This window comes from Asparagus officinalis, chromosome 2 (genome assembly GCF_001876935.1).
Source record: "Asparagus officinalis chromosome 2, Aspof.V1, whole genome shotgun sequence".
Taxonomy (NCBI): Eukaryota; Viridiplantae; Streptophyta; class Magnoliopsida; order Asparagales; family Asparagaceae; genus Asparagus; species Asparagus officinalis.
Window position 1 is genome coordinate 76,012,664 of NC_033795.1, and position 12,790 is coordinate 76,025,453.

Below are 12,790 nucleotides of genomic sequence, written 5' to 3' on the forward strand. Positions count from 1 at the left end.
TCTATAGTGGTAGTGGGCCATGCATGATATTTTTAAAAAATATCATGCAGGGCCCACTACAACTATAGATAAAGAGGGAGTGTGATTGAGAGTGTGCCTCTAGTGAGACTCTTTGAAGAACACTTAGTAGTTCTTTACGGTCAAAGCCATCCAGAGCAACCCTTCCTGGTAAGTTCACTTGCAAATAAAACGCGCCTGATAACCGTGCTTTTGAAAGGAGTGAACAAACTCAAAGACAATCTAGAAGCTCCGTGGTGATGGGGACTGTGGGACGTCACCAGCAAACACAAGAATACCCAAAAAGCTACACAAAGGGATTGATTTGAATTAAAGTAAACAAAAGTACCCTAACTTTTGTACTCCATTATTTAAGTTTGGAAGAAAAAGTTAATCAAAGTTAGACAGAAGAAAAATGTTAGTTAAAGAAAACAACCAAAGATTAAGAAAAGTTTGGAAGAGTCAGGCAATAAGCACAAACAAACTTTCAATGAAAACGCGGGAATCGCATTAGGTAAGTGGGGAAGCAAAAAAAAAAAGGAAGGGAGAAAATGTTACGGTCCCTCTCCTTTTTGAAATCAAAAGTTAGGCAGACTAACTTTCGTCAGAAGTTAGTCGGCCTAACTTTTGACAAAGAGAATAACGTGACGAAAAAATAATAAAAAATAAAATAAAATATAGTGGGTCCTGCATAAATTTAATGCTATAAATAGCCTTAGGCAGAGAGAATGATAAAAAAAACAACAACAAAAACGAAATATATACATAAACCAAGCTAGTAATTTACAAGTCTTTCAGAGTAAGGTAGGAATGATCCACATAGGGGGAGGCCAATGCAAGTGCTGTCCAAGATTGGGTATAGGCTTCAGGCTCCCATTCCTCACATCAAACACGCCCATCTCACGTGGCTCGTGTTTGAGGTCGTCAAAGTAGTTGTCGCCTGTGAAGTAGATGCAGTTCCCTCCAAGGTCTGGAAATTTTGTTGCAGAGACGTAAAATGAGGTTATTAATTGCAATAACCTCATTGCAGAGTGAAACCTTTGAATTCACTGTGAGACTATCCCATGATGCGTGTGTTTTTTAATCATGTCTGGAAGAAGAAACAAGTCAAAAGCGAAGGTAATAGCTATCCATTATTTTCATCATGAATGCCACTCGGTCCAGGATTACTCACCATTCCCCCCTCAATCAACCTCATGTCCAGGATGGCTCACCGAACCAAGAGGAGTCGTTCCAAACTAGAGAGATCGTCGTCTATTTCTCAGCCGCACGTCTATTTCTTCCCCAGGAAGCAATGAACAAGATTTTTGATCCGGATTCTCAGCCGCACGTGTCTATTTCTTCCCCAGGAATTTTGCTACCTCCGTAGCATTCGATAATAAAAAAAACAATTGACGCTTGACTTTGATAAAAGAAGTGGATGCTTGGCTGTAACCCTTTATCTTGTGTTATTCGTTTATTTATTGCACTGCCCAACAAGTCGATAATCACCATCTCAAATACACCTGCAAAAAAGGAAAACGAAGAGGGAGGAGAAAAGAATCAAATCAAATATGGTGGTTGTCGGAGATGTGATTGCAAGCAAAATCATTGAGAAGCTGGTGGACGTTGGGTTTGACTACGCAGCAGACCAGTTTTTTGCTCGGCGAAGACGAATGAACGACGAGCTTCAAAGGCTCAAGGATGCTCTTCCTCGTATCCGAGCTGTCGTAAACGCAGCGGAGAGCGGGCAAGGAGAAATAACCGGAGACCTCGACGAATGGCTATGGCAACTTAAGGATGCTGTCTACATGGCCAGTGACGTCCTCGACGATCTCGATTATACTGACATACAGAAGCGAGCGGAGGCGGATGCTGCAGGAAGCGGGCCTCGTGGCAGCAAGGTGAGCGGTTTTATTTCCGATTCTAAACGAAGAGTTTCCAAGTTTAGTAAAAGAGCCTTTAAATCCGACCCCACCCTCGAGAAGCTAAGGGGGGCTGTCAAGAGGCTAAGTGAAGTGGCGGCAGGCGTTGAAGTTTTTAACAGTTTGGTAACAGAGCGTAACCAACAACAACAACAACAACAACAGCAAGAACAACTTCGTGAAACTGGACCTATTGTAAGGGAGAGAGATGTGCTGGGAAGGGATGGGGATACGAAGGAAGTGTTACAGTGGTTGCTGAGGGCGCCCATCGCTAATGAGGATCACGAGGGCATCTCTGTTTTCTCCATTGTGGGCCTCGGAGGAGTTGGAAAGACAACCCTTGCACAAGTCGTCTACAGGGATGACACCTTACAGAGTTCCTTTAGCATCAAAATTTGGGTGTGTGTCTCCACTCGCTTTGATGTTAAAAAGATTATGGGAGACATCCTACAATACGCTACTAATAGGAGACCTGACGTTGGAGGACTTGCCCGACTACAGGAAGATCTCGAGGCCTTGGTGTCATCTAAGAAATTTCTCCTCGTCTTGGATGACGTTTGGAATGACGACGATCTCTCTAGTTGGCAGACGTTGTTTGCTCCGATGAGGTGTGGACTTAAAGGAAGTAAAATCATTTTAACTGCCAGATCAAAGAAGGTCTCCGAAATGGCTACACTAGCTTTGGGAGGGACAGCAAACCAGTCAAAGAAATTAATTCCCTTGGATAAAAGTAACTTCTTATCACTTTTCAACCGATACGCATTTGCTGGAACAAATCCCCATAATCATGGGAAGCTGCAATCAATTGGCGAGCAAATAGCTGGAAGGCTTGGAGGCTTGCCGCTGGCTGCCAAGACGATTGGAGCGTTATTGCGTTCTAACTTGGATGACAGTCACTGGACGAATATTCTGCAATCTAGTCGTATATCAGATCATGGACCACAGAGAGATGGTGTGATGCCGGCTCTGATGTTGAGCTACTATTATTTACCGAAGCACCTAAGACCTTGTTTTGCATTTCTCAGCACCTTTCCTCAAGATCACCGGTTTCTCAAAAGCGATCTAGTTTTAATGTGGATGGCGCTCGGCTTCATCCAACAATCTCCTCAGAATCTAGCACAGGCACCAGAGGATATTGGAAGCCGCTACTTTGATGAGTTAGCCAAACTGTCATTTCTTGAACAATATGATAGTTGGATAAATCCCTCAACTCAATATGATAGTTGGATAAATCCCTCAACTCAAGGACGGGAAGAAGAGTACATCATGCATGATCTTTTGCACGATCTGTCAAGCAAAGTATCTCATGGTGAATGCTTTACGTTTGTTGGAAATATGTCAATCAACCAGATCCCAAACACAGTACGTCATTTGTACTTTGTAACCGGTGATCTTGGTCTTCTCAAAGATATGGACAAATGGAAAAACTTGCACACCCTGATTTTAAAATTCAATGGATACAATGATGAGCATGCCGTGGCTTTCCGACAAGTGTTTGAATCACTAGAAAGCATTCGAGTGCAGCAGAGGAGTATGAAAAGGTGCTCGATTGCCTCCATCCGCCTGATAGCCTCAAGGAACTCGAAATCGAAAGGTACCGAGGTGCAAGGTCTCCATATTGGATGGAAAAAGGTTTGTTAAAAAATCTAGAGCGCGTTGTTCTTTCCGAAAACGCAGCTTGGAAGCACCTTCCTTCTCTCGGGAAGCTTCCCTATCTCAGTGAATTGAGATTGGATTCACTAACAGGACTCGTGCAAATTGGCTTTGAAGGTGGATTTCAGCAACTGAAGATTTTAGACATCCGGCTTTGTGAACAATTGGAAGAGTGGTCCGGATTTGGAGCGGAGACGGCACCTTGCTGGCCTCTCCTTGAATATCTCGGAATCCGGTGGTGTCCCAAACTGAAGGCATTGCCTCCTCTGCCCCTAAGCCTACAGAGCTTGGAGTTATGGGGTGTGGGACTGTCTGATTCTCCAACATTCTTCCCGGCTACTCCATCCTCGTCCTCCTCCTCTCCTTCCCTCACCCACATGGAGATTGCAGGATGTGAAAATTTAACATCAGTGGCCGGCTTGTTTCGGCATCGCCTCAGCGCCCTCAGGAGGTTGAGGATTAGATGTTGCGAAGCTCTTGCGGATCTGCATGCAGAGGAAGGCTTTCAGCATCTGCGCTCCATCGAAAGCCTAGCGATTGGATATTGCCCAAAGCTGAAGATGGCTACCGACGCGGTCGCCCTTACTTCTCTTTCCTACCTTACACTGTCAGGTTGGAACCACATAACATCCTTTCCCTCCGAAGAGGCGTGCAGAAGATTAACTTCACTAAAAGAGCTGACATTGGAAGACTGTGGAGGGCTGATGTCAGTTGAGGGTCTAAAGGCTCTTTCCCACCTTAAAAGGCTATGGATTGAGAAGTGTCCCAAGCTCGTGCAAGCATCAGCAGTAGCAGCAGCGCCAATTAAGGGGAAGGAGGAGGAGGAGGAGGAGTTCACATTAACCGTCGGCGATCTTAGCATTGATGACCCCTTGCTGCTCCACGTTGAACCATTGAGAAAACTCACGTCTGTCACACATCTATGCATAGCGGACTGTGGGAATCTGGAGAGTGAGGGAGACATCAACTCGTGGTTGTTGCGCAACAGAACTTCGCTGCGATCCATCTTCCTGGGAAAGTACAGTACTGCAAAGTCGCTGCCTCGTAGCCTCCAAGCCCTCTCTTCCCTGGACTCTTAGAAATCAGCTGATAGCATTGCTTTCCCTGCCGTCCGCCCATATAATGTTCAATAAACTTCTTCCTCACTTAGACTCATGTGTTTCCTTTAGATATTTTCAAATCTCAAAGTGCTTATATTGTTATATCCAAGCAAATCAAAATTATATAGCCTCTCTGTGTGTAATCTTTCACGAATCAACTTTCTCCTATTGCTACTCAAACCCCTAATCTACTTGCTCGTGCTCACAACTCTTCAAGTCTTCATTTGGTGTCCTGCCAATTCTGATATTGCTCCAGCAATATTCAATTCTCTCATTGACCGCCTAATCATAAATTTTTTTGCAGGTTGAATATGGTAAAAGCGAGTTCAGTAACATCTTTAGGGATATTAAACTTTCAGGCCTATGTAGCCATGTAAAATAACCAAACGAACTTCATATTAGTTCATGTGGAGTTACTGCTTATGCTATGCACTGATATAAAAAAAACAAACCTTGCGTCTCTATTAGAAGTTGATGTTTTTGACTTGTAGAAGAAGTTAGTTTTAGTTTGAACATATTAGTGATGTTTTTTGCCTTATGTCTGTATGAGCCCTACCTATTGATTCATTGAGTAGCAGGCAGGTCCTTTATATTCTATAAGGCACATTTATGTCTGTATCAGAAATGCTTTACAATTCATCAGTATGAGCCTATATCAACTGCGATTATTAACTCCTACAAGTGGGAAAAAAAAAAAAAAAAAAAAAAAAAAACCGGCGGTAAGAAAAAAAAAAAAAACCATGAATCGTTGTTTAGTAATGTTTGATATTGAACTTCTCAAACTTTCTAAATTTAAATCTTTTCTATTTTTTGTGGCATTATAGCTACACGCTGAATACCAATGGTAATTGAACTGCAGGAGTACAGTAATACCATTGGAAGACCAAGATGTACGAGCTTCATTAGGGAGACTTATTATGGTTTAGCCAGCATACGAAGGACCTCCATTGTCCTTTGAATACAGAAGCTTATTACATTTGAAGATTCTTGCAGTCAATATGCCCAACAAATGGGAGAGACAATAGCCTCGCGTCCCTCTAGACCCTCAGACTTCAATCGTGGTTCGATTACCAATACTATCTCACTCTGTCTAGCAGCCTTCGGCTTGCTTCAGAGGCATGAACATTGTTTCGAGAGTGTAGAAGAGAGTTTTATAGAAGTTAGTTTGCGCTTATGCTCAGGTTTGGGAGCTTTCTTTAGGCATTTGTTGCTAAATCTATGATAAAGATGGAGAATTTAATGTGCTTGCCTGCGAACTGAATGGGCAAAACTAGAGAGGAACATTGCTCTATTTCAATGTGTTTAGATGGAGAGTCCAGTGAACAAGATTCAAGTTTTTATTTGCTTGTGTTTAGGATGCCGGTTTTTTGTCTAGAATGCAGTTAATGCTGCGTAATGCAAAACTGATGGAAGTATTGAGATGTTGCATATTTTGATCAGGAGCAATTTTCTATTATCTTCATCACTTGACTTTTTTGTTATGTTCATGTGGGAATGAAGTCCTTTGCAGTATAATATATTTAGGTGCATTCCAAATCTTCACTATTTCATCTCTCTATTCTAATCCTGCGTTGTTGATAATGCGAAATTATGTTTCCTCCTTCTTTTATGTAGTCTACCCGTACATTTCTTATACATCATTTAATTCCAGCGGCTTCAGTCATATACAATGTCATGCTACAGAGTACAAAATTATCAAACCACTGCTAGTTTCTTCCAGATATTGATATGGTGCTGAATTTCTTTTTTAAATTTAATCGTTTTCCCTTTAAACTATTTTGATGATCTCACTTATATATTTAAATAACCTTCCTATATATAAAATTGGTATTTTAACTCTTCCTAAGGCTCTAACCAGAAGTTCCTTTTTTAACGCCATCCAATATTAGCATTTCCAGTTAGATTAGCCCAAACTATGGTGTTCGCCCCTCTCTTGTATTCCTCACACATGCATTATACAGGAGAATATTTGCCAACGGTTTAAAATTTCTGAATAACAATCCAAGACTTATGCTCTACAGTATCAGGCATTCATTCTACTCAACACTGCTCTTTTTATCAGTTCAGGTTGAACAGACAATAAAAAAGTGCATGACAGAGAGCTTTGAGCAAAAACATGGTGAGACTTTAGCATACATTCTTCGCAGTTAACTACAAGCGGACCATTTGAAATCAGGTCCATCACACTACAAAAAAATGAAAATTTTTTACTATAGAAATAAACAAAAACAAAACTGAGACATTACATCAACAGAAATCATTTTACAATCAAAAATATTTACATAAAGCCTATTTTTAAAACTCAATGCGAAAACACTAACTGAAAACTATCTACTAAACACTAGTTAGAAAATGAGCATTAGCCGACGGGGCAATCCCGTCGCCAATACAGCAAAATCCGTTCACCAATACACTTTCCACGACGGCGCAAAGTACCGTCACCAATAATCCTGTCGTCCAATAACATTGCGCGACGGGTACATCCGTCGACCAATGAACAATATGGCGTCGACATGTTTGCGCTGCACGGAATCATTGCGGAGCGGCGCTCTTGCTTCTCACCAATGAACATTCGGTGACGGCCTAATCTCGTCGCCAATGAACAATTGGTGACGCGGCTTTTGCCCGTCGCTAATGCAACATTGGACGACGGCCGTTTTAACCGGAGCCCTCGTCCAATGTTTCATTGGCCCGACGAACAAAGCCCCGTCGCCAATGTTCATTTGGCGACGAGGCAAAAGCCTGTCAGCCAGATGAACATTGGTGACGGGTATATCGTCGCCAATTGTATCATAATCAGTGAAAAAAATTTACTTGCCATATGCAAAACCCCCCAATCGGAAATGGGTACCTGCTTACTATCAATATCTCACAATATATTTGAAACACATTCAAATATATTAAACAATTATTCACTTTTCAATTACATCAACAATTATTCTCTAGCCTAAAGAAGGTAAATCAAATGAGAATATATTCCAAAATACTCATAATAAATACATATATATAATGACAATATATACCTCTCCAACCACTTAGCATTGCGAGATGTATTTTGATTCGTATGACGAGTATTGCTTCGATATTGTGGTCATTGACGGATTGAAGTGAGATGAGTTATTTTATTTGGATTATATGACCGAGTTATTGTTTGAAAATGGTTCTATTGAAACTATAGATTATACAACCAAGCAGTAAATTAAGTTTTACCCAGATATCTGACATTTTCGCCCACAAATATACCCAGAAAATAACAGCTTTCAGCAAGCTCATCAGTTCAAAAGTTCAATGGACGTGGTCATGGTTAATAACCTTGAACCATGTGTTCTAAGTTTTTTCAAAAAATTTACTAATAATATTTATAACAATTAATTTTTTTTTTTTCAATTTTACCATTTTTTTATTTAAAAAAAGGGGCGGCCGCTTTTTAAAAATTTTTTTTCCCTTCATTAGAGAAATATTATAAATGACCAAATTACCTGGATTCGCATCACGTAATTCTGAGGCCCTTCATTTAATGTTCCTAGCCCCTCAGTTGGTTCATTAGCAGCAAAAGAGGTCATAATGCATTTATAGTGCGGAAGCGTTTAAAAAAGATATGCAGACGACAACCTGAAAAACTAAATAAATAAAAGCAACCAGTGATCTGATTGTGAAGGAGAAACCTACTCGACTTGATATCATTTCCATCCAGAATCTATAAAACTTATATCATCAATCATCATTTGTGTCATTGTCATCAGATTAAATTTTTGTTTCCATTAGCAAGAGCCACAGTGCCGAACAAAGCAGGCGACTTCAAACACGATGAAATGCTCGCAAAAAAAGGAAACTCTGCAGAAGAGTAAGCATGGGCAGCCATACTTTAGTATCCAATAGGAAGACCTATGCCTAAACCAAGCCCCATGCCAGGGCCCAGCGCCATTGAAAATACAAAACAATAACCTCACCACAAGAAGAGGAATGCAAAATTGTAAGCCATCTTTCGATTATGCTCAGAAACGTTAGAAGTATCCGCACTATTAGCTGTGTGACCAGGACCTGCAGAAGCTTTCTAAAACTGATGGAAGTATTGGATGTTGCATATTTTGTCAGGAGGCAAATTTTTCTATTATCTTTCATCACTTGACTTTTTTGTTTGTCTCCATGTGCACATGAAGTCCTTTTGGTTAATATTTAGTTGATCTCCAAACTTCGTATTTCATCATCTCAGTGAATTGAGATGTGCGATATTCACAAGCAGGGTCGTGCAAATTGCTTTTGAAGTGGATTTCAGCACTGAATGATTTTATGACATCCGGTGCTTTGTGAAGCAAGTGGAAGAGTGGTCGCGGATTTGGCAGCGGAGACGGCACCCGTTGCTGCCTCGTCGCTTTGAATACTCGGAATCGGCGGTGGTGTCCGCAAACTGAAGTGCATTGCCTCCTCTGCCCCTAAGCCTAACAGAGCTTGGAGTTATGGGGGTGTGGGAGCTGTCTGATTCTGCAACATTCTTCCCGCTACCCATCCTCGTCCTCCCCTCTCCTTTCCTCACCCACTGGAGATTGGGCAGGAGTGAAAATTTAACATCAGTGCGCCGGCTTTTGTTTCGGCATCGCCTATCAGCGCACCTCAAGGAGGTTGAGGAATTAGATGGTTGCGAAGCTCTTGCGGATCTGCATGCAGAGGAAGCTGTCAAGGCATCTGCGCATCCATCGAAAGCCTAGCGGAATTGATATTGCCCAAACCAGCTGAAGATGGCTAACCGACGCGGTCGCCTTACTTTCTTTCTACCGTTACACTGCAGGTTGGAACCCACATAACATCCTTTCCTCCGAAGAGGCGTGCAGAAGATTAACTTCACTAAAAGAGCGCTGGACTTGGAAGACTGTGAGGGCTGAATGTCAGTTTGAGTGGTCTATAAAGGCTTTTCCCACCTTAACAGCTATGGAATTGAGAATGTGTCCAAGCTCGGTGCAAGCATCAGCAGTAGCACAGCTGCCAATTAAGGGGAGAGGAGGAGGAGGAGGAGGAAGTTCACATTAACCGTCGGCGATCTAGCATTGATGACCCTTGCCTGCTCCACGTTGATAGCCATTGAGTAAAATCACGGTCGTCAGCCCATCTATGCATAGCTTGACTTTAGTGGAATCTGGGAGGAGGGAGACATCACTCGTGGTTGTTTGCGCAACAAGAACTCGCGTGGCGAAATCCATGCTTCCTGGGAAAGTAAGTACTGGCAAAGTCGGCTCTCGTAGCCTGCCAAGGCCCTCTCTTCCCTGGACTGCTTTAGAAATCAGTGAAGCATGTTGCTTTCGGCCTGGCTCCCGCATAGATAATGGTTCATTAAACTTGCTTCTCACTTATGGCTCAGTGTTTCCTTGAGATATTTCAATATCTCAAAGTGCTTATATTTGTTATGAATCCCTGCAAATCATTATAATTTTTTAGCTCTCTGTGTGGTAACTTTCACGAATCACACTTCTCTATGCTACTGCAAAACCCCTAACTATCTGCGTGTCACAAGCTCTTCAAGCTCATAATTGGTGTCGCTGGCAATGTCTTTTATATTGCTCCAGCAATATCAAGTGACTCCTCCATGACCCTAATCATAATTTTTTTTTGCAGGTTGATATGGTAAAAAGGAGTCAATGTATACATCTTTAGGAGTATTAAAACTTTCAGCCTATGTAGGCCATGTAAAATAACAATACGTAACTTTCATCATATTTAGTTCATGTTGGGTACTGCTATGCTATGAACTGATGAAAAAAAAAACCTTGGTCGCTCATTAGAAGTTGATAGTTTTTGACTTGTAGAAAAGTTTTAGTTTTAGTTTGAACATATAGTGATGGTTTTTTTGCTTATGTTCTGTATCGAGCCTACGCTAATGATTCATGAGTAGGGCAGGCAGGTCGCTTTATTTATAAGGACTATTTTAGTCTGTATCAGAAATGTTTACTAAATCATCAGTACTTGAGGGCTAGTATCAAACTGGATATTAACTGCTGACAAGAGAACATGAATGCGTTGTTATAATGTTTGGATATTGGACTTCAAACTTTCTATTTAATCATTTTTTTTTTTTTTTTTTTTTTTTTTTTTTTTTTTGTTTTTTTTTTTTTTTTTTTCTGTTTTTTTTTCTATTTGTGGGATTATGTACACGTGAATACCCAATGGTAATTAACTGGCAGGGAGTCAATACCATTGAAAGTACGCAAGATGTAGCGAAGCTTCATAGGGAGACTATATGGTTAGCCCGCATACGAAGGACCTCCAATTGTCCTTGAAGTAGAAGAAGTTATAACATTTTGAAGATCTTTGGCAGTCAATATGCCCAACAAATGGGGAGAGACAATGCTCGGTCCGCTCTAAGACATCAAGATTTCAGGTGGTTCGATAAGCCATACTATGCTCAACTTGCTTGCAGCCATGCGGCTTGCTTCAGAGTGATGAACCACTTGTTTCGCGAGAGTTGTAGAAGAGAGTGTTATAAGGTTAGTTTGGGCTTATGCTCGAGGTTTGGGAGCTTTTCCTTTAGGGATTTTGCATAAAATCTATCTAAAGATGGAGACTATTAATGTGCTTGCTGGAAAGTGATGGGCAAACTAGAAGAGAACCATTGTTTATTTGCAATGTTTAGATGGAGAGCAGTGAACAAGATCAAGTTTTATTTTGCTTTGTTTAGGATGGCGTTTTTTGGCTAGAATGGATGTAATGCTGGTATAATGAACTCGATGGAGTATTGAGATGTTGCATATTTTGCCACGGAGGCAATGTTTCTATTCCTCTTCATCACTTTGCTTTTTTGTTTGTTGCCATGTGACATGAAGTGCCTTTTGTTAATATTTAGGTGTATTCCAACTTCGTATTTCATCCTCTTATCTATTCTAATCCTGGTTGTTGATAATTGAAATTATGTTTCCTCCTCTTTATGTAGTCTACCCGTACATATTCTTAACATTTAATTCCGCGGCTTCAGTCATATATCATGCATGCTACTAGAGTACAAACTTTATCAAACCACATGTAGTCATGCACACAGATATGATATGGTTCGAATGTTTCTTTTTAAATTTTAATTTTCGGTTTTCGCCTTATATTTTGATGATCTCACTTATATATTTAAATAACCTTCCCTTATATATAAAATTGGGTAATTTTAACTCTTCTCTAAGGCTCTAAACAAGGTCCCTTTTTTAAGCATCCAATATTAGCATTTCCAGTTAGATTAGGCAATACTATGGTTAGCCCTCTCTTGTATTCCTCACACATGCATTTATACAGGAGAATATTTGCCAACGTTTAAAATTTGAAGTAAGAATCCAAGAACTTCTCCATACAGTATCACGGCATTTCATCTACTCAACACTGCTCTTTTTATCAGTTTCAGGTGACAGCAGACAATAAAAAGTGCATGACAGAGAGCTTGAGCAAAAACATGGTGAGACTTAGCATACATCTTCGAGGCTTAACTACAAGGGACCATTTTGAAAATCAGTCCATCACACTACAAAAATGAAAATTTTTTACTTAGAAATAAACAAAAACAACTGAGACATTACATCAACAGAATCATTTTACAATCAAAATATTTACATAAGCTATTTTTAAAAACTCAATGGAAAACACTAACTGAAACTATCTACTAACATAGTAGAAAAATGAGCATTAGCGACGGGGAAATCCGTCGCCAATACAGCAAAAATCCGTCACCAATACACTTTCACGACGGGGAAGAGTCCGTCACAATTAATCTGTCGCAAATACATTGGCGACGGGTACATCCGTCGCCAATGCGAACATTGGGTCGGACATGTATTGGTGGACGGAATCATTGGCCGACGGGCTCTTGCCGTCACCATGAACATTGGTGAGGCCTAATCTCGTCGCCAATGAACATTGGTGACGGGCTTTTGCCGTATCCTGTCCGCTAATGACATTGACGACGGGTTTTACCGCTCGCCAATGTTCATTGGCGCGCAACAAAAGCCCGTCCCAATGTTTCATTTGGCGACGAGCAACAGCTGTCGCCAATGCACATTGGTGAGGCGTATATCCGTCGCCAATGTATATAATCAGGAAAAAAAATTTACTGCATTGCAAACCCCCAATCGAGGATGTGTACCTGTTACTATCAATATTCACAATATATTG

General features: G+C 40.9%; 1 protein-coding gene across 1 annotated transcript; it reads left to right on the forward strand.

Moving 5' to 3' along the window:
- Positions 1,362-4,654, forward strand: LOC109831652 (putative disease resistance RPP13-like protein 1). The gene is given in 2 exon segments (XM_020399019.1): positions 1,362-3,421; positions 3,424-4,654. Coding segments are annotated over 2 exon segments (3,081 nt in total). The 5' UTR covers positions 1,362-1,550; the 3' UTR covers positions 4,634-4,654.